Raw genomic sequence first — 26426 nt, 5'->3', positions numbered from 1 at the left:
ATGGGTGTTAGTGTCCTCGCGCAAGGAGATTATTTGCTTCCTGGCGTCAGGCAAATGATCACCTGCGGTTCGGGCTAAAACGCCCATATTCCGGCAGTAATATATGACTTTGAACGTTAAACAAATCAGCAAATATCTGATGCCCGTAACTCAAAGTTTTCTTAATATGCATCAATTAAACATCCAGTTAGTGGGATCGGCACAATATAAACGTGACCTTGATAATGGGATTGTGTTTTCCAGAGTGTTCAAATAAAAGAAGCTGACATTTTTGGACTAACGTTATTAATTGAAACACCAGACAACATTATTAGATGGATTACAAAGCAGACTATAGTTAATATGGGCAAATGATTTGCTTGAGCCATTGGTAAATTTATGGAATTGATTTTGCTGTGACAATGCATACATGTATGAACAATTATGTGAATATGGTGTTGTGTTATAGGAATTTGGTTATGTCATTGTAATCAAGAGGGTGGGGGTTAAAGTAGCATGACTAGTTGGAAAACAACCATATAAAGATAGTGTGAATAGAATAAACGTCTGTAATGAACAAGGAAATAATAAAGTTTTTATTTTTTATCTTAACCAACAATAAGCAACAAGTTTACAAAAAACATTTGAATAAGAATAAACTAACAATAATTGTCAAGTTTAACCAGTAGGAGATACAGGTGATGGTTGAATTATCTCGCCTGGAAGAAAATAAAAAAAACAAGTAAGTGATAAGGATTATACAAATGAATGATTTGATTTCCATTATTAAGTCTTGAGGCACATTGTAAATAATTGTCGAGAGGATACTGAAAACACTACCATGCATTCAAGCATCTTCTCAATGAAAGGTAACACAGATTATGCACATTTACATTATAATGAGGTAAATTAGTGTTGTAAACAGAGTATTATGATTAAATCTGGTATAATGCGCATGAAACGACTCATGGTGAATTCGAAAACGCGCTATTGGAAGACCCAAAAGACTATAAATGATCATAAATCATATCCACTAGCCACTAGTCATGGCTACATCTGAGGTCATCATTGTGCGAATGTCATTCTTGCAATTTCATTATTGCTGGCTGCCCTAATTTTGGCTTTAGATGCTAAATTGAGATGCATCGTGACAACGGTGGCCATGCAGGAAGGTAGGTTAGGTAGGTTAGTGTTTGTGATCTGCTATGAAAATTATTTAGTCAAAAATGTGGTCGCACCGTGCATGTGCACATCCCACAAAAAGTAACAAGTTCACAGGCCATAGGCCTTGTAAATCGCTGTCATCATTTATGTACGATGCAATATATGGCGATGACATATTGCCGTGGCCGCAATAAGACGTCACGTTTATTTTTTGGCCATTAGATTCCCTGATTCATGACATCATGTGACAATAAATCCTGAAAATCGGCTTTGATAAGTTTAGTTCAAAGCACTGAATAATCAATATCATAGCATGGTGTGCAGAGTTGTTGAGAATATATTTAAATTTGTGGAGTCTGTACGGCGTCCTCGGCTGGCTGGCAAAATAAACCACGTCATCGAAACGTGTACGTGTACTGTAGACAATTTCCATGACGCTGCATTTTTGCGTGTCAATTTATCTCCACTTTTTTCAACAAGGAATTCACTTTCTCTCCTGAGAAACGTCGTCAATCTAATTTAATTAACTAAAACTTGGTTGATTTCTGGCACCTAAAATTGAATCCCGGGATCGTTGCGTTAATCATTGGGCTAGGTTTTGCAAAAGTGGGCGTGGTTTCAAAAATAGGGGCGTAGCCATCGGTGTAACTCGATGTTTTCGTAACAATTCAGCATCTCGTCTGATTTTCCTGCTCAAATACGACAAGCTAATTCGTTCATTTCAGGTGTAACATTATGTACCGGTCATGTGTAAATTATAAAATGAAATAACATATTTGCGTGAATGAATTTGTTATGTTTTCATTGTATATGTATATTAACCGCGGATACGCTGGAGATATTCATATAAACGAGCACTATCACTCCTCTTTTATAAACTATGATGGTGAGACCTTGAAAAATCTACAAATAATACCAATTCGCGATTCTTATATAGTGCGCCCTCTAACGCAGCGCTTTTTTGACGTCAAACTTGCGTAAATCTTGTTCAATTTGACTACTGGTAGGTTGCGTGGTCGTTCGTCGTCCAGAATACAGTAACATCACATAAACATAATCTGCAGAGGTGGACGATTAAAGTTCAAAGCCATAGCAACGCTTCGAACCTATTTACGTCATAGAAGCCCCTGCCTCGTTACAAGAGGGCGTGATTTGTCAGAAATGTCTATATACCATTGAATCGGTCAGAAGTGATGTCTTACCTGCCGACTAGTTGTGCATGGCAAAGTACTGAAGTCATGGAGACAGTCAATAAGTGATGAATTCTGTGTTGACAACATCCTTACATCATACAGCTAGTAACAGTTGATTTGTTATTCGTTAGTTCTATATTCAATCGTGTGTAGTATTTCTATATTCGTTCACGTATAATCAGTTTGCATTTATAGTCGCACTATTCGTCGAATCAAGTTAGTAAAACACGCTTGTCGCCATTCCTGAATTAGTGGCGGCGGCACGGGGGCAGAGGGGCGGACGCCCCCCCCCCAGAAAAATGCTCGAGGGGCGTCGCCCACCCCTAAATCAATTTGAAACCCTTTGTGTCAGCAAAATCTGCCCCTGAAAATGCACGAAATGGCGTATCAGCGGGTTTAGATTTCAGATCTCACCCCTCATGCAAAATGTCGTGACGCCGTCTCTGTTGAATATGCTTGAGAGTGTGTCACAGACTCAATGGGAAGGCCTGATATAGAGATATATTCCCCAGAACTTCTTGTCGACCAATCACATGCCAGTAATCCACACACTGTGCGTCTACAAGTACATTTCAGACAGTATTCGATTTGTTTTCAAGACTGCTTTACAAAAATACAATTATATAATGAACGAAATGAAGGAAAATCAGAGACAATCTGTGCTAGTACGTCCAAGGTTCTAAGAAAGGTCAAATCAACACTAACTAGTACACAATGGTGTGTATGGGCAAAGTTATCACCAGAGAGCGATACAAGGCTACGTGCTGTCATTTGAACAATGAAGTAAGCAGTGCATGACGTAAAACTACATTGCGATAAAAAAAACATCATCAATTAGTGTCAGGCACACAGAGATCGTACTTGTAGTAGTTTCCGTATTCTATTTTTAGCATATACACAGATAATGTCACACCACAAATATAATTTGTATCAAGGCAAATAGTAACGAATGCGATCTCTATTAAAAGAACTTTTTCAAGAAATGACATGGTTGTATTTCATGTGTTTAACGAGAACCAATCCGTTTTTATATGGCGTACAGGCGCATTTAGCTGGGACGATTTTATTATATTGCCAGTGCCAGTTTTGTTGAATTGAGTCCTGAGTCATTGTCAGCCTCTCACTGTTTGGTTTCTAAACTATAGAAACCCAAGTAGTCCCGCTGTTAAGTGTTTACGTAATCTTCTATTGAGAGTTAAGTTGTTGTAGGGATCGAACGTCGCTGTCACGAGTCATCTGAATTAGTTGCCCAGGGTGCAATGTGTTGGGGTGTATCGCATTCATCTGGTGCAAAACCGCGAAAGTACGTGTACCCATGATTTATTTACAAGGTACTAAAACACATCAGGTGTCCATGCTGCAACGAGATAACGTCTGTACTTTGTGGGTGTCAACGCAAACACCGTGTTCGCATTGCGTTCTCGTATTAGTAATATAAATATGTTGTGGAATGTGATATGCCGTCGTTGATTGGCTCCGGGCGTTGGATGGCCATTTTGGTTTCAAATATTCTAGGTTGTGTGGCGTTCGCATGCGAGAAGTTTTTTTAAATAAACACGCTGAATAAGATACGTTGGCGATTTGCTTGTAATTGTGTCTCTTAACACCGACGTAAGGAAAACAAGTGTGAAATATTTGCGCCGGTGCAAATAAGCTTAAACAAGGCGTGATTAAAAAATCTGTAAGTGATGACTTAGACTGCATTCACGTTTAATTTACGTCAAAGCAACATGTGTTGAATTTTCGCACAGTTCGGGTAGCTGTGCAGACGTAGTAAGACGAAAAAAGTGTCGAGGTCAACAATTGCCAACCACCCCTATGATTGCTAGGTTTCGATACAAAATCCGATCTGGGTTTGAACACCGGTCACGGTGAGGAACCAAAGCCACACACTTTGTGTACAAGTACATTTTAGACAGTAGTCAATTTGTTTTTAAGATCAGCTTACGAAAATACAATTTATTGAACAAACAGAATGAAAGAAATTTAATTTAGAGAAAATCAGATTTGCATATTAAATAAGCTTGCCATGGTACAAAGAGAAGGCCAAGTCAATACTAACCTGTACACAATGATGTGTATGGGCAATGCTATAATCAGAGAGCGATGCAAGGCTAGGTACAGTCATTTGAACAATGAAGCAAACAGTGCATGACGTGAAACTACATTGTGTTAAAAAAACATCATCAATTATTATCAGGCACACAGAGGTCGTACTTGTAGTCGTTTCCGTATTCTATTTTTAGCATATACGAAGATAAGATCACTCGACCTTAATTACTCTCTACTAATTGATCGATTTTTTATCGAACATGTATAGGACTATTCGAGAGACTTGGAATCAAGGAACGTATTAACGGATTTAATTATTAACGGATTTAATTATCTCTATTTTGAAAAGAACCTTTTCCAAGACATGGCATAGTTGTCTTTCGATGACATACCAAGCTTTGTTCCATGTGAGCGGGATTTTAGCGAGAACCAATTGCAATCCATTTTGAAATGGCGTACAGACGCATTTATCTGGGTCGATTTTCCCATATTGCCAGTGGCAGTTTTGTTGCATTGAGTCCTGAGTCATTGTCTGGTCTTTCAGCATTGTCTGATCTTTCAGTGATGGGACCTCTCACTGTTTGGTTTCTATATTATACAAACCAGTAGTTTTATTTATTTGTTAGTAGTCCCGCTTGTTAAGTGCTTATGTTGTCGTATACTGAGAGCTCAGTTATGACACCTTACCGCGAGATCGAACAGTGACTGCAGTGAGATGTATCGCATTCATCATGGTAACAACTTGGTTTTGTGGAGTTAGTATACGAGAGACTTTTTCCGCATAAAAAACGCTGAATACGATACGTTGGCTAATGACTTATAGTTAATGTTTTTTACCCCGGAATACAAAACGGGGCTTCAACAATTGGAGACCATTCGAAATAGTACGTCAATTGAGGAGCTGGACTGCAGTCACGTTTAATTTACATCAAAGCAGGTGTTCACAATATGTGTTGAATTTCCAAGCAGACAGGTTTTTGTGTAAGGCCTCGAGTTGAAATTCAATCTGGGATTGAACATCGGTAAAGAGTCAAATCCTACCCTTGTGGTTATATCACAGATTGAATAGGAAGACCAGAATCGAGATTTCATAACAAACACTACTTGTCAACCAATCATATGCCAGTATTCCACACACTGTGTGCACAAGTAAATATAAAGAAGCAAAAAAAAAACATACCAAAACATTCCGTCGAACGTCCATTTCGTTGAAAGTCAAGTATTGAAAGTATTGTTATTCAATAGTCCAACTACCGCTCAATGTGGTACAAATTAAAGAAATCATCACTCACAATTACCTCTGAATAGATATAAATAAACAAACTCGCAAAAAGCACGTCATGACATCTGATTCACTGGTAATTCGAGAATATGTTCATCTCTTTTCCACGTAGTAGTCCGAAACGTTAACAGTGTATTTATATTTATTCTATTTTATAATTTATAATTTAAAAAATCGTGTGAAATGTTGGCTAAAATTAAATTAAAAGTGCGTCGCTTACAAGAGGGGTGGGCGGGGTCAATATTTGCCACCAGTACTCGATTAAAATGGAAGCTGCGTCGCATTGAATTGTATTGTTAAAATACAGTGTCTTTGGCCTCTGGTCGAATGTTGTTTTCAGCTAAAATGATTCAATCAAATGTCGTGATGTTATTTCAAGCAAGTGGCGTCTAAATGAATAGCACATATGGAAGTGTGAATTGATTCTGGGAAAAACGCGCAATTTTACCTTTCTAACTCAGTTCTTTAGTGGTCTGTGCCAACATCGCCCACCAACTACTAGTATTAATTACGGCGGATTTCTTAATTTAAATTAATACAATAATGGCAGAGCATAATGGTCCCGACGAAAGGGACTTTAGACGAAATGTTTTTTCGACAATGGAGCTCCACGCTGGTACAAACTTTACATTTAGAAAATATCTAAATATGAATAGCCAGGCTGTTTGGAAGTAAGCAATTGTTTAATCCGTGGGAACGTATCGGCAGACAGCGTGGTTGACCCATTCCTGCTTATTCAAATTAGAATAACAAAAGTTTTTATTTAATTAACACCCGCATGACACTGATGAATGTTGGACATTTATTTACTACTGTGAAATACTTTATTATCGCGCGGGTCGTATTTTCGCGGGAGGGGGAGGGAATTTTGTCCGGAGATTCCGACGCGAACGTCTAATTAAATATCATGAATATTGATGAGCTTCGCAGGAAGTATCATGGACCTTGGAGGTATACCTCCATGCATGGACAATATCGCAGTCGCAAAACAAACTACAGAATACACGTACAAACTCCATAATGCATACAATCGTAATAATATGTGTTTCATTGACGTCGTAGAGGTAAAATGGCGCGTTTTTTACGAAGTCAATTCACACATCCATAGGTTTCATTCACCATATCCGAACAATATTAATGGCACGTACTAACCCCACCTCTGTTATATGCGACAAACTTTTAATTTTAACCAATATCGGTGATTGTCAGATTCATCGCAATGCTGCCAGCTGATAATGTTACGATGATCGTAACATTGCGGTTTAGATCAATAAAAAAATCGTTTACTTCCGTTTTGAAATGCTTTTGCATCCACAGTGCGACGAGCAATCAAATCTGCGCAACGATAGGAAAAATACAATCTTGCTATCTGGCCTTTTATTCCTTGTGCGCCAAAATAAAATATTTCACATAAATCAGACGTTTTTTAAAACGCCCTCATGAATTAGTACTATATGCAAGCTTTGTGCTAGAACTTTTGTTAAAATGAGTCTGATCCACATATTATATACGCGTACTTTGGTTCAAGAAAAGGCCAACTTGAAAAAAAGTCAATAACCAGTACACAATGGCATGTCTGCGACACGGTTATGAATGTAAGGGCTGGCACTCACTGTCCATCTGAACAATACTTGACCTAGGACAGCTTTAAAATAAAAGGGCTTAATAAATTAATGCCAGTGATACCACGGTCGTACTTTTAGTGGACTCCGTACTCTGTGCCTTTTTTACCACTCGTACTAGACCCATACTTATTCCAAAAATACGACTCGTACTTTTTTTTTTCACCTGTACTTTTTCATATAGGTGAAATGAAGACAGCGATATCGCTGGCGGTGCCCCTTTCTAGTCAGATCAACCACGCTGGAAAGCCCAGTGCTGCCTCTCCGAAGAGTACCATGCCACGTTAATGCCAAATGCTACAACGCATTACTTGTTTTGCGAAAGTCACAAAAAACAATACATAAAACTGTCAAAAAACTAAATAACATCGACCACATCCAGCACATACTAGTATATAATAATCAAACCTGGAAATATGTTTAGCTCTATAATCGTGTCTTGACTTATCGAAGCTAACATATAATCAGCGTGTTGAAAACTCGACGTTAAAAAACAATAACTTAGCACTATTAGCGTCTGGGTATAATGAATAATTCCCAAAATAATGATATTGACCGTCGGTCTTCTGTTGCACACTGCAGTACCATAGGAGTGGTCGCGTAAGATAGGCTGTATGTAATAGGCAAGCATAACTTTGATCTCCCATAGACGTACAATTGTGATTTTCACAGTTTAAAATGTGTTTTCGGTCATTTATTTCTTACGTTTTGTTTCTTTGTTTGGTTGAAAACGGTGTGCATCGTTTTAATGGACCGTAGCAGTTTCCAAGGCAGTGTTGGAGTTGGTTGAAAACGATTGAATATAATTGCGTGGTTTTCCCCAGTAGTTAAAACCGTATTACGTTTTGCCCATGTTTTTATTTTTTCAGTTGTCCGTACTGTGTTGTGGAGTTTCGAATCTAGCCAAACAAAATTACGCCTACATAGAAAACATAAAACAACTACCCCTCCCGAATAAAATAAAAAGTGGACCCCATTTATTTGTGATTTATCTTATTTTCCCGCACTGATACTATTCTAGTCACTATTTGATCTACTAAGAGTGTTTCTGGGTCATATTTTTTTAACTTCAGAAGACATCAAGACACAAGGTGCATATTTAGCCTCTGGGCATCATCGCTTCGCCGTGACCCACCTTACCAATTATGCATTCAAATGAACTTTTAGCAGTGCTCCAATAGGAAGTGGTATAATAAGCAAACAGTTTGACGTGTATATAAAGCGGCGAATGCTTAGTTAAACTCACTTTGCTCTACTGCCTGCTAAAGCAATCACAACCCAGGAACAAGTCATGGCATCGGGAAACAAGACAGCACAGACCGGTGAGTCTTTTGTAGCTTTTTTTCTCTTATGAGTGCATTGTAGTATACACCATTACAATATTTTCACACAACTATTGCTTTCAATTCTATAAATTCGCGGCGATACGAAACACGTACATGTATGATTTATTTACATGAACTGTTTGAGTCTTTTCAGAAAGTGCTGTTAGAAATAGGCTTCTATACGCCGACTCGGGTGTTGAATCGCGTTAGTTTTACTGATATGTTCTACATTTTCCGGTGCATATTCCAGACAAAAAAAACAAACAATTTTTTGATGTAACAGTTTAATTCGTTTTCAGAATAATCAATATCTTTTAAAATTATGAGTTAAAACGATTTGGATCATTGGCGAAGGCAGACTATTCCCTTTAACTATGTCGAATATCTTCTGACCTAGAATTCATTCCCGGGGAACGAAAACTAACTTTAGAAAATGTAAAACAAGCTGCTTACTTCAAAGACGTATGCTCACTTACTGACAGAATATTGGTTTACCGATATTACAAGTAACATTGGAATAAAGCTGAATCAAAGAACTGGGTGTGGGTGGTTAATTTCTGACAACGCTAACTTGAATAGAAACTCGAGCTCATTCATGTGTGAAACAACTTACAACATTTTGCATTCTGTCAATTTGTTGCTACTGTCTTTATCTGCACCTGTGACGACTCCGTGCGGGCTCATGCCCGGGTTGTCCTACTTTCGCCGCGAAATATGCATAAAACGCTCGCCGCTAGGCCAGTTGAACAAATTACGTCACTAGATATTTTCCTTCTTTCTCATCGCCACGGTAATTAGACATTGCAATGTTTGCTAACACATGATTTACGTACGACGTAAAGCGTTTATAATAATTTATTAACAAACTTAGCAAACCAAACAGTATCTGACAATGATTGACCAAAATGTAAATATGATATGAATGGATTTGAAAGTCATGAGTGTACAGTGAAAGTACGCAATTTATGGAGTAAGGTACACCGACAATAGTTAAACACCATATTTGAACTGGGTCAAAGTACGCTGCATGTGCCAGTGTATACCTGGACAGAAATTTAACACCTTCGATGTTTCGTCCTTCACATGCCCTTGTGATGCTCACTGACCCAGGATACTAGTAGTTGACAGCCGCAAAATGTGATGTTCATATTATCAAGAACCGGCATACGAAATACTGCACTAGTGCATTGTGTACACTCCCACACCGTGACTGCAACCAATGGGACTCTGTGTTCGATACGACATCAAGGGGCGTCGGTGAGAGACAGTTGCGTCTGATGGCACAAAAGACAGTTATTTATTTGTGTCACCTTGAAACGTTTATTGTTCCCAAGCACACCACGTACTTTGTATATCTCCAAATATTGCTGAAATATCCCAATGATGAATAAAACACGGGCATTATATCTGTTATCTCCCAATCTATGTACAAACACATCACCATCACATCATACCGATGTACGTTTACAGGTTGATTTTAATAGTTGGTAATAATCTAATTCCGCAGGTCTGTATGACTACATCGTTGTTGGTGCGGGTCCGTCTGGACTTCAGATGGGCTACTTTTTGATGAAGAACAAGCAAAATTACGTTATCCTGGAAGGAAAAGACATACCAGGTTCGTTTTTCGCTAAGCACCCAGTTCATCGCACTCTGATTTCGCTAAATAAAAGGTTCAACCCATTTCCAGAAGAGGAGTACAACATGCGACACGACTGGAATTCGTTGCTAAGCGATGATCCCGAACTCCGCTTCACTAAATACTCTAAAGAGCTGTTCCCAAATGCCGATGATTTAGTTCGCTACATGAATGATTACGCCACCAAGCTTAACTTGAATATCTCCTACAACACTCAAGTGGAGAAGATAAAGAAAATGGAAGATGGTGGCAATTTCTCCCTACGTACATCCAAAGGCGAGTACCGATGCAAAGTACTTCTGATGGCTACAGGTGCACGTGATGAACGCATCCCTGATCATATAGTCGGTAAAGAACACTTCGAGACGTACTCTACACACAGCACCGATCAAGATAAATACGATGGGAAATCCGTGCTTATTCTTGGTAATGGTAATAGTGCCTTTGAAGTTGCCAACCATCTTGCTGGGTCAGCTAGCGTAGTTCATATATTTGGAGACCGGAAGTTGAAGCACGCCTGGGATACTCATTTTGTGGGTAAGTGTACACATGTATGGTGTCGTACCTAGTCGCAACTTTCAATTAGCGATACACTTGTTCAATATATTTCATAAATGATATCATCTTTATTCATCTTTCCATACATGTTATTTGTTCACGTCAGTATTTTCCTGATTTAATCGAATAATCGAATTTTTATATTTAACATTGTAGAGCCATAATTATTATCACAACATTCTTTGGCAGGTGATCTTCGAGCAGTTAACAACACAATACTTGACATGTACCAGCTGAAGTCTCTACACATCTATCAAGCGAATAACTTGATATCTATAGAAAAAACTCCGGAGGGCAAATACCTTTGTGTTTTCAACGACATCGTTCCACATTGGCGACAAAAGCAGGGACATTTCAAGATGCGAATTCCTGCATACGATCACGTGATTTGTTGTACTGGTTTCAATTATATTGATCTGTCAATATTTGATGACAACTGCAAACCAGGTAAAAATATGGTTTATTTTTTGGGGGAATTTATGCTAATGTATACTCGGTCGTATTTCACGCTGTATCGCACCTCAAATATATAAATTAGACAGTAATTGGATCTCGCAATTGGCTTAGATGCCCGGATACAGGCTATACACAATGTCTGTACATTTATTTACCCAAAAGTTTGCATATTACACTGAGCAGCTACAACCACAAAGCTATGGCTTGGCATCTGATAATTATTTCTTAGAAGCTGCGTGTCTTAATTCTTAATGTGTGTCTTTTTCATTGGAACTAACAAATAAGACGAATGAACTGCAAAACGAGCGGGGAATATAATGTTTTTCGCATTTCTCCTTTTTACCAAACAGCAACCAAGCAGGGTGGCAAGTTTCCAGATTTATCCAATACATGGGAATCCAGTGTCCCAAATTTGTATTATATGGGCACAGCAATGCAGTGTATTGACAGAAAGGCTGCATCCGGGTTCATTCATGGGTTCCGATACAACACACGTACATTGTTTCACCTATGTCAAGAACGTTACCAGGGAATCCCGTACCCACGTGATCTGCTTCCTATCACAGTTGACGCCCTTGCTATCAAGATTGTTGGTAATTATAATAATTTGCACATGTTTATATTCGTATCGAGTTATTACGTAATACTTGAAATTAACCTTTAAAAGCATTAATATAGAGAGTACTGTTGAGGAAAAGCGGAGAGTCGTCACTTGCGCGTGTGTCAGATGACCATAGCGTGTCATTGTTTACAAACAAGCGTCTACCCATGATCCTTTGCGTTCTTTGCGTGTGTTGTTATCGTCGCTGAGGACGCAATTCCCGCGCGTGCGCAGGTGACGACCCTCCCGCTTTAAGCTATTACAGTGTTGACCTCGCTCATCAGTATCTAACTAGAAGCGGAGAACGAATGGCTTCATCTCAAGTTATTGACAAACTTGCAATGATTGCCTTTTTTTGTAGAACGTGTGAGCATCTGTGATAGTATATATCAAATGAATAACGTTCTGTGTCACGTGTTGGCCATTCCCGATTTCAATGAAGAGACAAGGGGAGAAGTTAAAGCAGAGTATTACGAAAATTTTATGAAGACATATGCATTTGAAAGTGGGAGATTTGCAAAATACAAGCACATGTTTATGATTGTACTGGCATACGGATTCCATGAGTAAGTGAAATTTAATGTGCACTTCAAGTTCATAGAGAGACATAGAGAAAACCTTTGGTGAAAGCATTCCGTAATGTGTTTTGAATGCCACGTGGTCGGCATTGCGATATTATTGAGCAAATGACAATGCATACAGCATCAGTGTTATTGTTATGTATTTTTGATGGGAGTTTAACTTTTACCGGAAGCCGTTTAGCCATTTTTTTGGCGATTTACTCAAATTTCGTGAGAGAAATTAAGATAAGGTCATCGTTTTAATTCTTTCACGGTATACCACAGACAATTCCCCTGTAAACGTCACTTGATTTCTATGTCTCAATATTACACTGGTTATAATACGTATCTACTGTTCTCTTACTAGTTTTGGAGAAGACGGCAAATACGCACTGGACTTTGCACATATTCCCGATCTAGCTGCCGGTGAATGTCAGGCATTTCTGCACCCAATAATTACATACTACAGAGATGGCGAGCGCGTGGATGAAGTGAAGCTACCAGAGTCGTTGGTGTTGAGATTCGACACTCCTGTGTTTCTTGACCAAAACCCCCTGGCATCACAACATAGAATGAAAAATTTCATCAACAAATGCGTAAGTATTCACAGTCCATGAATGTTATGATAATAAATGTTTTCCGAATTATCACTTCTTATGTAATTAGTCATTACCTGCCGCGACCCCGACACAAGTGGGCGAAAGCATGGTTGTTATGAAATAGTAAGGCATATGTTAAAGTATTGTCGTTCAAATTTTGAGTAGACGATTAGTAACCGATCTGAGATGACAAATTGACCGGGATGTACACACTGCGCCTGACGCAGTCACCCAAACTATGGGGTTGCATGCAGTAGAGAGGCGAATAGCAATGATATACATTTGTATTCATTCTTTTCACAGCTGGACCTGGAACCTGGGGTACACTACAACGACGAATATTTTGGTTCGAAAGAAGCCTATGACGAAAAGGTGACTCCTTTCACTGAAGAAGAATTGAAGAATTTACCAGACATGAGTAAATACAAGTCGTGTATTCCATACAGTATCGACCCCGTGAAACCCATGATGAGATAAATTACGACTGCATATCAAACCATGCCTTCTCCTGAAATAAACATGGTACTGGAGTGAATAATAACCACAATTTGTATAACAATATATAATAACAATATTATATACAATTGATATAAAACTATATATCACCATTAACATTCACCACTGACATACTATTACGTTCGATGATTCTGGTATTCCAAATTACCGTGAATTTAATCACCGTACTAATTTTCGATCGAAATGGCTAATTAGTTTTAGAAGTTTGCCATACACAAGTGATGAGAGACATAGTTTCGACATAGTTTTATAAGGTTCTCCGAAAAGAACTACCCATAATGACGTACGATAACAACTTCTCCGGAAATACTTCATCTATTTATTTAGCTAAGAGCATGATAAGCATTTTATGTAAATTAGTTGGCACAACGATCATGTTTTAATATAGCGTAGATGCCAGGCTCTTTGATTAGCCTGTGTACTCAGTGTATATCAAATCATGATGTCTTTGCGTAACAGTGTTAACACCGTACAGGATTATTATTATAGAAAAATTTTGATATCAAATTATTTTATGTTATATTCTTCCTGCATGTACTAGTACTGGTGATATCGTAGGAGAGATCTCAAACAAATTTACTTACGTTGTATTACTGTGATGTAGTGCGGGTTATTATAATGCTTTCCACTAATAGTCAATTTAGAGGGTAAATAAATAATAGATAAATGCATTGAACAATTACTCGTGCCTGACTGAATTTAACTATGTATGTATGTATGAATCGTTTTTATTGTCCGTACGAGATAAGTGCACATCTTGTCCTCGTTCGAAAAATGAAAAATCTTCCTAAAATGTATTCGTAAGAATCACGTAAATCGTAAAAAATAACTGAACAGTATATATGGTTTTACATGTATACGCCAAGATACTGTAAATATATCAAGAACACGCCACAGTGTGTGAGACCTCAGGCTGGATATTATCAGCGACGTGACCAGACACTGCCATTTGAACAACAAAGCATGCTATACAATAGCACATTACACTGTGGTACATTATTCGTAGTCACGTGACGTAGGATGAAACTAGGTCACTGTTTTGACCAGATTCCTAAGGTGTACATATGGAAAGTCCAGTACTGTTACTTCCGCTGTGTGTCGCCATTTAAAGCGATAATGCTGTATGATTGACAGTTGACTAACGATATGTATATGTACCAAAAATAGTAATGTTTGGCCATATAGTGACCGATTCTTGAATAGTTTTACCTTTGTCTTTGATAATTGCAACGGCACTTCCTTAACAAATTCCGCTTGGCGGTCAAGTCTAGTTTTGTGGAGTTTATGAAATACTTGAAGGTCATGCTCATATAATATAACAAAAACAGAAACAGAATCCAACACTTTGTGGTCATCGCACTGTTTTATCTCAGTCAGTGTTCCCAGAGTTCAAGAGTAATCGGTCGGTTTGGTACACATTTAGTTAACGACACATGCAGGAAAGAGTGTTCAACTACCATGTAACAACCAACCAACCGTCGGTTAAATAGGTCTTACAATGTAAACATAATCACTGAAATATTAGGGCTCTAATAGATGTAACTCCTATTTGCGATTTGTGGATTTGCATAATTGTTTTCTTTTTTCGATATTAGGTAAATAAACCACGTATGTGTTCGAAAGGACCATCGGACAAAGAAACTCATTGAATATTGAGTAATTCTCATTTGGGATGGCAGATCGAGTGTGTAGTATTTCGTACTGTTCACTGGAGCTTAGTAGAAATTAACTAAATGTATTCCAGTTAAAATATTGAAAACATGACCCAGTGCTGGACTGCGACTTCAAATTCAGATAAAAACGGAGAACTATTTTGGGTTGTAACTGAATACAAACATGTTTTTCTTTTTACAGGCGACGATGATAATAAAACAAAACAAAAACTAAATATCGACTACTTTAGGTCGACCCAGAACTTTGAGTTAAAGGGTTTTGTTTAGTACACACGAGTAGTCTGTGTCATTGCGATACACATTATGACCTTTGCGATTATACTTTCAAATGAACAATTTGTCGTCGTCCAATAGGAATTGTTATAAGCATACAATTTAATATGTATAAGGACGCGATGACTTTGGTGAACTGACTTTGCCTTGTGAACCACTAAAGCAATCACGACTCAAGAAGTCATGGCGTCCACGATGAATTCCACGCAAAATGAAGACATAATTGGTGAGTGTACCATCATTTCATTACTATGAATGAACAATAGCTGAAGTATAACACATGCCTACATTCAAGCGACTATATATAACGTGTCTGGGTCGGAACTGAGACCAGACTAAGCTGTGTATATAAAAGTTTGAAATCATTACCGAAAGTGGCCGCAATTTAACATGTCCGTAGATCCGAGCTTCTACGCCGTTCCTATGCATAATGTCCCACATGGGCTTTCTCTCGCGCACGCAGTGACCTGTTCAGCGAATAACGATTTCCTTTGAAAAAATGCTCTATCACGGGCTCAACAAGTCTGTTTTGTGTATCGAAAGTACCTAGCACTAGGATTGCTATATGTTGAAGGGCGGTTGTTGTGTCGTGTCCGATATTGGTCCCTGGATGCGATGCATACAATGAGAGTAGGTTTATTACACGTGTATTCACCTTTAACCTTAGATTTCAAACTACACACGTACAAAGTACACACCCTGGGAATCAAATGCTTTCTGTTGATTTAGACATATTTATATGACAAAAAGGAAGACGAGAACGATGAAAAATTAACAGATTTAAATAAAAATGATCAGTAATGTTGTTGTCTGCCGCGTAAATGAACGCTACAAACTTTCTCAATTGTATCCAAAAATATCCGAACTCGAACTCAGACTGTAACGGACACAAATCAGTATTGGCTACGAACTTTCCAGATATTCAATAATTTTCAGTCAAGACAAGTTATAAACCGGTTTCTTATTGCAATGCTAAATCGAAGTAAAAAAATAACTGTTTTTCAAAATTGTCTTTGCGATTCATGTACACAATAACAAATAATAAATATCAGAACAGCGATTGAATATAATTTCAATAAGGCAATTATTATTATCATCGAATGCGTATCGTTTGCCATGTTTGGGTCAAATAAAAGTTCGACGAATAATGGCGTGATTTTGGCAAAAGTCGTAAAACGCAACTGCTGTAATCCCCTTGCAAACACGAAGGATTACAAATTTCGGCACGTGCCGAGATTCCGTAATGTAAACGTAGTAAATGGATACGGTTATCAATGATAGGATGGACAAATATTGCAACATCGTTTACATCGTTCACTGTGTTTGCTTGTGTAGTCTTTCACCATCTAAAATATAGTAAAGTCTTTCAAAGCCTTATTCTTCGTTGATATTAAACGCCAGATCGAAACGCTATCGACGATTTGAAGCGTTTTTTATGCCACGCATTTACGTCACAGAAACGCTTTGTAGCTAGAGGGCGCGTTTTATAGGTAGGGTGTATAGAGAGAGTCGGGACGCGATCGGCTGTCTGAAATCTTGACACAAGCCGAAATTACGTCCTTGGCGGGGAACTTAGGAGAATATATATTGATTCATGAAGTTTTCTATGACATCTAGATGTATGTTGTCCTGTGTTGGTGAAGCTACAGTATCCCACCAATAAGAAATGTACAAATCACCGTGGTGGCTGGAATATATACATATTTATACTATAATTAGTTTCTTCTTGCAATGCTACATTGACATAAAAAATAGCCTTCCAATAAGATGTTTCACGAAATATTGAAACTGCTTAAATTGCTACTGAAAAATTGCAGCATCAAAGTCAGGGCATATTTAGAAAAGAAGATTCGTGGCGTTAAATTTGCATTCCCACTTTGCAAATTTGGGACGTGCCAACCACTGACCAAAATACACCATGAAATGAAATTAATCGGTTAAGAAAAAATGAGCTGCAAAATATGAAGTGAGACGTAAATTAGAAGGCTGTGTTTGTTTTGAATAACAACCCATAGTACTTCTCAAAATAAAATGTCCGGGGTCCGAGTACTTTGCTCCAAAAAAAAAAAAAAGAGTTGTTTATGGGGTACGTGTTTAGTGAAGCACCCTCTCAAAAATTACCTGAAGGGCCTTGTTTTTTATTATGTACCAGGCGAGGAGAAAATTTACGGGAAAATAAAACCTGCTATGGTTTAGATAATGTCAACAGGATTCATCGAGAGGCAAAGGAGCGTGGCATTCGACCTTTTGTCAATGCGTAGGGTCACTGAAATTAAAACATGGGCATGGGTGTTGTAATAATGAAAACAAGCAATTTGTATGTACAGTGTTTACATCTGGTTTCATGTATAAAATTATTTTTCATAAGTTCTTACTCATTAATGACTTACTTGCTATGTTCTGTTGTTTCTGCTTTTCCATCTAGCTGAACTTCATAAAAAAATTCAACTTAACCTTCAATAAACCAATCGCAGGAATAAAAGCATAATAAAATCTCCAGGTGAAGCCAACCAAGAAAACAATTATGATTTTCAGAAAAGGGGTATATAAATGAAAGACAACAATTTTATTCCCATTTAACTTGTGTTAATACGTTCTTTTATCTTGGAGTAGTTTCACAAGCAAACGATAAAATCGACGAGGCTAGAACTTGCCTGGCACATAAAGCTGCCAGGGTTTGTGAAGAGTATCAACGTGGCCAACCTTTTGAGGCATCCCAAACCTCTATTAATTTTTGTTATTTTATTGTTAATATGAATAACTCCGCGATATTCTAACCGATTTACATTCCATTGGTTAGTTCAGAATTATTATTTGAATGTATGAATACATCTGGTCTTACCAATATGAAGACTCGGTTTATTTGCATATAACAATGTCTCATTTCGAAAAGAAAAAAAACACCCTGTAACTTGTTAGATATCACATTAACGGATTAGCATTAACATATAGTATAGTGTAATTAGAGGCGCATTGACTTAAACATCCGGGCAGGTCATTTACGGAAAGAAGAAACAGAATATATCCAAGAATTAAAATATGGGAGACCTTTGTTTCAATTGTAATTGGTTCTGAATACACGCCATTAATGAAGGCGATTTGATGACGATTATTTAAATGAGATTCATTACATGTGACCCTTACTACACCATATTGTTTGTTTGAATAACACAGTGGGCGAGTGTTACTGCGTGCTAAGATCGCCAGACTATTGTGTGTTACCGTAATGAGATGGTGTTCTTATGTGCTAACTGTCTCCTGGGAATACCATTGTCTTCGTGTGTTCACACCTTTTGTTCAGTTTTCATAATATTGTGTTTATGATTTTTAATGAGCGTGGGTTATTCGAAGCGTGGGAAACATTTCCAGCCACACCCGATAGCTTTGGTTTGAAAGTATCGGCCAATTGAATTGTTCGTGTGATATCACGTGACCAACGAATATGCATACCGGTGATGCGTTTTATTTAAAGAGGAATAGGAGGGTGCATTATGGGAGGTGCGCAACTCCGAGTGCGTCTCTCTGTATAGTTGATGAGTGTATCGCTTGGCGTGTAACTCTGGTTGTAGCCGATGTCTTTAAGTACACATCCAGATTTGAGCCAACACTAATGACCACTGATTAATACTAGATTGTCAAATTTGTGACAATAAATTGCCCTATTTATGCAAGCCAAGTTTGTTTACTTTATACGCAGGCAGTCCCAGTATCACCGCAATATCCGAAATAAATTTGAACTTGAGTTAAGAGTCCAATGTTACATACATGTAGTTATTATATATTAGTATCTCACTGATTGCTGACTTAATTTATATTTCTTTATAATTGCCAGTGGAAATGTGATCTTTACTTTTGAACTGTACTTCTTTAAATCACACAAAACATGACCGTTTTGTTTTTGGTGGAAGTGAAATATTTACCAGCTGTTATAGACGCCTCTGCAATGGTTTTTGAATTGTGTTGTTTTACGACCTCAAAATACGCCCTCAACGAACCAATTTGTTTCTTGGCCTTTCTTCTTTTACAACAATTCTCATCGATATACCTATTTTCTCAAATACATAACATTAGATAAATACCCAGAGTGTACGTTACACGTCGCATGAAGCGAAACATCCTTTATATAAGAGGAGCACAGACAAAATTAAAACATTGTACTAGTATTTCAACAGGGGCTTTTAAAGCGGGTGGGTCGTCACTCGCGCAAAGGCTCACGGGTAGACGCTTGTTTGAAAACAATGACGCGCTATGGCCGTCTGAGGCATGCGCAGGTGACGACTACCCCGCTTTAAACACATCCGACATACCATTGCAAAGGTGGTGGCACGAAATTTTGCATAGGGGGGGGGCAGATCTGCTGAATTTTAATGTCTAGACCCTCTAAAAAGCTATTTCCTGCATTTTGAGAGGCAAATTTTGCTGACATACAAGGGTTTTTTAAATAAGGCGGCCTCCGCCGTGCCGCCGCTAATGCATTGCTAATAAACCGATGGTTGTTTTCCGTGTCATGTGATATATTTTTTCCAATAACCTGTATCTGGTCTTGAACATCCCGTCATCAGTTCGCCCCCTTTCGCAAGTATATAATTGTCACAAACCCCATCATCTATTGTACGTGTCTGCTTAGTGATTTTGCAGATTAAGTGTTAAAATAGTATAAATACTATCATGGTGGTAGGGGATTATCTCAATAATGAAATGTTATAAAGGCGTTGGCGTGGTCATATACCGATGCTCTGCAATTCATATATCAAACTACATACATTTCGACACATATCAATTCATATTTTCACATACAGAGCTTAATACTATTGTTAACAATCTTTTCTCTCAGGTCCATTCGACTACATCGTTGTTGGTGCGGGTCCAGCTGGACTTCAAATGGGTTACTTTTTGATGAAAAACAAGCAAAATTACATTATTCTGGAGGGAAAAGACATACCAGGTTCGTTTTTCGCTAAGCACCCCGTTCACCGCACTCTGATATCGCTAAATAAAAGATTCAACCCATTTCCAGAAGAAGAGTACAACATGCGACACGACTGGAATTCGTTGCTAAGCGATGATCCCGAACTCCGCTTCACTAAATACTCTAAAGAGCTGTTCCCAAATGCCGATGATTTAGTTCGCTACATGAATGATTACGCCACCAAGCTTAACTTGAATATCTCCTACAACACTCAAGTGGAGAAGATAAAGAAAATGGAAGATGGTGGCAATTTCTCCCTACGTACATCCAAAGGCGAGTACCGATGCAAAGTTCTTCTGATGGCTACAGGTGCACGTGATGAACGCATCCCTGATCACATAGTCGGTAAAGAACACTTCGAGACGTACTCTACACACAGCACCGATCAAGATAAATACGACGGGAAATCCGTGTTTATTCTTGGCAATGGTAATAGTGCCTTTGAAGTTGCCAACCATCTTGCTGGGTCAGCTAGCGTAGTTCATATATTTGGAGACCGGAAGTTGAAGCACGCCTGGGATACTCATTTTGTAGGTAAGTGTACGCATGTATGATTTCAACTTGATTGATGATGATAGAATCATCAATTCTAATTCATTCATTCATTCATTTCTAAATCTGTCGTTCCATATATAGTAGCACACTAACTCAATATTCCATATATGGTTACTCAAGATGCAATACATGGTGCTGTACTGAATCGCAACTTTCAATCAGCGATACACTTGTTCCATATGTTTTTAAAAATGCTTTTATTATTATTCCCATATGTGGATTTTCTTTCACGCTAATATTTTTTAATGATGTAATCGAATATTTATTTCAATATTTAACATTGTAGAGCCATAATTATTATCACAACATTCTTTGTCAGGTGATCTTCGAGCAGTTAACAACACAATACTTGACATGTACCAGCTGAAGTCTTTACACATCTATCAAGCCAATAACTTGATATCTATAGAGAAAACTCCGGAGGGCAAATACCTTTGTGTTTTCAATGACATCGTTCCACATTGGCGACATAAGCAGGGACATTTCAAGATGCGAATTCCTGCATACGATCACGTGATTTGTTGTACTGGTTTCAATTATATTGATCTGTCGATATTTGATGATAACTGCAAACCAGGTAAAAATATGGTTTATTGTGGTATTTTGAATTTATAACGCATCTCGCCAGATTATATATTCATTGGATTTCGCAATTTGACATAATAGTCTATACATAATGCCTGTGTGTACATTTATATGATAATGAGTTTACTTCAGCTAGCTCCGCCGACATCTCCTAATCGTTGCTCAAAACATTAATATATTTTTTCTGCTTTTTTGGTCGTTTTGCATTTTATTTAAATTATGCTTCGGGCAAATGACCCAAAATTAAAATCGTGCTGTAATTTAGCTATTTAGCGTAACATATTACGGAAAACAGAATGTTTCATACATTCTTTTCTTTTCGCTTTTTTCTCGAGCAGCAACCAAGCAGGGTGGCAAGTTTCCAGATTTATCCAATACATGGGAATCCAGTGTCCCAAATTTGTATTATATGGGCACAGCAATGCAGTGTATTGACAGAAAGGCTGCATCCGGGTTCATTCATGGGTTCCGATACAACACACGTACATTGTTTCACCTATGTCAAGAACGTTACCAGGGAATCCCGTACCCACGTGATCTGCTTCCTATCACAGTTGACGCCCTTGCTGACAAGATTGTTGGTAATTATAATCATTTGGGCATGTTTATATAATTTCGTTGTTACGTAATACTTGAACTTAACGTTATACAAAGAGTACTGTGGATTAAAACTATTACAGCTGTGACTTCGTTTATTATTATCTAAGTAGAAAGGAGACGGAACGAATGACTTTATCACATGTTATTGGCAAACTTTCATTTTTTAGGTCGTGTGAGCATCTGTGATAGTATATATCAAATGAATAACGTTCTGTGTCACGTGTTGGCCATTCCCGATTTCAATGAAGAGACAAGGGGAGAAGTTAAAGCAGAGTATTACGAGAATTTTATGAAGACATATGCATTTGAAAGTGGGAGATTTGCAAAATACAAGCACATGTTTATGATTGTACTAGCATACGGATTCCATGAGTAAGTGAAATTTCAATACGCACTTCAAGTTCATAGAGAGACATAGAGAAAACCTTTGGTGAGAGCATTCAGTATTGTGTTTTGAATGCCACGTGGTAGGCATTGCGATATTATTGAGCAAATGACAATGCATACAGCATCAGTGTTATTGTTATGTATTTTGATGGGAGTTTAACTTTTACCGGAAGCCGTTTAGTCATTTTTTGCGATTTACTCAAATTTCGTGATAGAAATTAAGATAAGGTCATCGTTTTAATTCTTTCACAGTATACCACAGACAATTCCCCTGTAAACGTCACTTGATTTCTATGTCTCAATATTACACTGGTTATAATACGTATCTACTGTTCTCTTACTAGTTTTGGAGAAGACGGCAAATACGCACTGGACTTTGCACATATTCCCGATCTAGCTGCCGGTGAATGTCAGGCATTTCTGCACCCAATAATTACATACTACAGAGATGGCGAGCGCGTGGATGAAGTGAAGCTACCAGAGTCGTTGGTGTTGAGATTTGATACTCCCGTGTTTCTTGACCAAAACCCCCTAGCATCACAACATAGAATGAAAAATTTCATCAACAAATGCGTAAGTATTCACAGCCAACCAATGTTATGACAATAAATAAAAAAAAAGTAAGACAGAAATACTTCTGGATTAAAACGAGACCATCAAAAACGAAGAACCGACAACCATGTAACTAATCAAATTTATCTTTTATTTTTAAAGTATAGAAAAAATAGTGTCGTTTACCCTGACACATGTTTTTGGTGTGTAATCGTTTATCTTTTAGAACACGGCTACAGAAACGCACAAAAGAAAACGCCAGGACAAACATAACAAACTAGGGGTGTGGCCTTGGCCCAAACATAGTAAGTTTTCAAACTTGGAATGTTCAAGGTTTGAATAACAAAATTAGTTCTTTAAATTTTAAAAATTGTTATTGAAACATGGGCAGAAAATGATGATCAGTTTGACCAACATTTCCCAGGACAAATTTTCAAAACGATTTATTTGTTTTTTATTAACGAACTTCTACCTATCAACATGAAAATAGCACTGTGCAGACTGTGAACGGACATTATTTTATCATCAACGCCGCGTATGACCGCGCCCTAACGATCTTAGGAAACTAAGGCGGATTGTCCCTGAACGGATTGTTACATCCAATATAATATATTACTTACAATTTTGTAAATTTATATTTTTGGGGTGAAACTGGCTATCTAGTAAAAATGACAAAAGGGTAAATGAGATATTTTGTTCCTGTACGTCTACGGGAATTAACGACCTTTTTAGATGCTGAATCACGTCGAGTAGTGACGCGGATTTTCACCTGGTCGATGTATGGTCACATTTTATTTATTTGGTTTGAGTTATGACTAAAAGTAGATTACAAACTATGTAGTGTGTTCATCTCATGTATGAACAATTATAATAAATATGATTTTACTTAGTAACAATACTGCATTTTTCTTCTTAAAAACGTAAGTATTTTACAATGTCAAAAACGGAAAGACTCTATCGTGGTGTTCCGGATCCCCTCACAACACCTGATAAATTTCTTTTGAAAACACCCAAAACAAGCAAACGGGCGTATTCCTCATTACCATCTATGCCATTATCAGGGGGAAATTCTCTTCTCTCTGGGTTCTCCACACTTGTCAGGGGGGAAACTCGTCTCGTCTCTCTATCTCGTCCCCTTGAGGTACGGGATTGGGAAAGTCACTTTAACTTTACAGTCAAATAAGACACACACAACGAAATACGTTTCAACTCTCGTCTTAGTCGATCTTTTGGAGCACTCTATAAGACACAGCGCCCTGGGGAAAAGTCCCCAAGACTCTCACAAGGCTGAACCAAGACTCGCCCAAGACTGGACTGCCTCAAGGCTCGCCCCTGGACTGGACTCTCGACTGCCCAGGACTGCACTCTCTCTCTACTGCGTCTATCGTGCTGTGCTCCCCAAGACCAACTCAAACTCTCTTTATTCATTCATTTTCAAAACTCTAACCAATTACAAAACAGTAAAAGACTCTAGGGCGTAACCTTCAATCATAAAGCCAATCACACTAAGTACTGAATATGTCATATCTTTTGATTAATCGTTCACTACATTAATAACTATGAATATAAACTGTCAGAATGGCGACGATTATCTCGTAATTAGTTCCAAATCACTGAGCCAAGTTCCGTCCAAAACTTCAAATAGGCCTGAACGATGACAGACATAACACAGCAATTCAGCTAATAATCAGCTAATTAAGTCGGTCAACAGATACGCGAAAACAAATTCATGACACCATACCCAAGATGTAGATTTCATTGTACATGTGTATTCATTCTTTTCACAGCTGGACCTGGAACCTGGGGTACACTACAACGACGAATATTTTGGTTCGAAAGAAGCCTATGACGAAAAAGTGACTCCTTTCACTGAAGAAGAATTGAAGAATTTACCAGACATGAGTAAATACAAGTCATGTATTCCATACAGTATCGACTCCGTGAAACCCATGATAAGATAAATTACGACTGCATATCAAACCATGCCTTCTCCTGAGATAAACATGGTACTGGAGTGAATAATAACCACAATTTGTATAACAATATATAATAAGAATAATATAGGACACTTATATTCTCAATTACTCTCGAAATATATAAATTACATGTATAACATTTTTAACCAAAACGGTAAGGTAGCAATACGTGTATGAACAGTGTTTCTTTTTCGCCATGTGATTTGCTTGGATATATCAGTACATTTAACATTTTTCTGCATATTTCATATTTAATTAATAGTCACAACATAGGTTGACATTATTGTGCATTCAAATGATTACGTGTCCTGTTAAATCATTGTTAAATTGTCACGCTGTGTAGTAAGCATGCAATTCTTGAGTCATTTATTATAATAATAATAATAATAATAAGTGATTTATAATTAACTCGCATTACACGTGGCATATAGTGCATACAGTCTGGGAGCATACCAGGCCATTGTGTATCCTAGTGTGGGTGAGAGTGAGTGAGCGAGTGAGTGAGAGTGAGTATGTAAATTGGTTAAAAACGTTTTTTTTAATGACATGCTATTCTATATTTTGATATTTTTTTGTTAATTGTGTATCGGAACCGTTTCACTTAGTTTGCAAGTTGAATTATTTCTGACTTTCTGTTTTCACGGCCAACTGTTGGTCATTTTCACGGTGTACGGAATTGTCTTGACTTACGTGTCAAAGAGTACGCCATCAGCTAATAACAATCGTATGTTATTTTTTATCAGTTGACATTTTTGATTCAGTGGTATAGCCAGAAGAAGACCTACTCCAGTAATAAACAGTAATTTCTAACTAAGAATGCGTGTGTGGCGTTTTTTGTAGTTTATAGAGAATCTACGATTCTCGTTTTCGACCAGTTTCACGTTGAGCATTAAGACGTCAGTGTTTCCTTCTCATACATATAAAAGGACAGTTGGGCAAACGCTAATGAGTTGCCAAAATATAGACACAAAAGATCAACACTCTGGTTATATGTGTTTATGGTCTTCCGAAACCGACATTATCAAACCTTTGTGTTGAACAAGAAAAAAACAACCAACATGTGTGGATTGCCGCCCTTAATATGCATAATTAGTTCATAATCGCATGGAATTTGTGAGTCAGTAGACTGAGATACTTGTTCATAAACCCACAGCAACCATCTTGCAAGACTCGTGTTATCATCATTATCTCACCTCTCATCAAGAACGTAATTTCACAGTTATGTATCACAACTCTGCATTGCCATGCTAGAAACGGGTCTCGCCATTAAATCAAGTTTGTCATCAGTAGGTCAAAGACATACATTTTCA

The 26426-nt window shown here is 37.8% G+C and overlaps 2 protein-coding genes across 2 annotated transcripts; both read left to right on the top strand.

The window, feature by feature from the left end:
• The first annotated feature begins 8536 nt into the window (after positions 1-8536).
• LOC102809118 (FAD-dependent oxidoreductase domain-containing protein 2-like) lies at positions 8537-14022 on the top strand. The gene is made up of 7 exons (XM_085492465.1): positions 8537-8614; positions 10125-10793; positions 11004-11261; positions 11621-11863; positions 12233-12437; positions 12799-13027; positions 13334-14022. Exons 1-7 carry the CDS (start codon positions 8584-8586, stop codon positions 13505-13507), a joined length of 1809 nt encoding a protein of 602 aa, XP_085348591.1. The 5' UTR covers positions 8537-8583; the 3' UTR covers positions 13508-14022.
• Positions 14023-15632: 1610 nt separating this feature from the next.
• On the top strand, positions 15633-25641 carry LOC102809210 (FAD-dependent oxidoreductase domain-containing protein 2-like). The gene is made up of 7 exons (XM_085492042.1): positions 15633-15718; positions 20327-20995; positions 21336-21593; positions 21940-22182; positions 22369-22573; positions 22933-23161; positions 24928-25641. Exons 1-7 carry the CDS (start codon positions 15676-15678, stop codon positions 25099-25101), a joined length of 1821 nt encoding a protein of 606 aa, XP_085348168.1. The 5' UTR covers positions 15633-15675; the 3' UTR covers positions 25102-25641.
• Positions 25642-26426: the final 785 nt, after the last annotated feature.

This window comes from Saccoglossus kowalevskii, chromosome 17, assembly GCF_978046115.1.
Source record: "Saccoglossus kowalevskii chromosome 17, keSacKowa6.1, whole genome shotgun sequence".
Taxonomy (NCBI): Eukaryota; Metazoa; Hemichordata; class Enteropneusta; family Harrimaniidae; genus Saccoglossus; species Saccoglossus kowalevskii.
The sequence above is the reverse complement of the archived record's forward strand: the minus strand, read 5'-3'. Positions and strand labels throughout refer to the sequence as shown.

Excerpts from the sequence above, each read along its gene's own strand:
- LOC102809210 (XM_085492042.1), top strand. The coding sequence starts at position 15,676 with ATGGCGTCCACGATGAATTCCACGCAAAATGAAGACATAATTG. Across the intron at positions 15,719-20,326 it reads GCAAAATGAAGACATAATTG|GTCCATTCGACTACATCGTT; the intron begins GTGAGTGTACCA and ends CTTTTCTCTCAG. Across the intron at positions 22,183-22,368 it reads CCTTGCTGACAAGATTGTTG|GTCGTGTGAGCATCTGTGAT; the intron begins GTAATTATAATC and ends TTCATTTTTTAG.
- LOC102809118 (XM_085492465.1), top strand. The coding sequence starts at position 8,584 with ATGGCATCGGGAAACAAGACAGCACAGACCG. Across the intron at positions 10,794-11,003 it reads CTGGGATACTCATTTTGTGG|GTGATCTTCGAGCAGTTAAC; the intron begins GTAAGTGTACAC and ends ATTCTTTGGCAG. Across the intron at positions 13,028-13,333 it reads AAAATTTCATCAACAAATGC|CTGGACCTGGAACCTGGGGT; the intron begins GTAAGTATTCAC and ends TTCTTTTCACAG.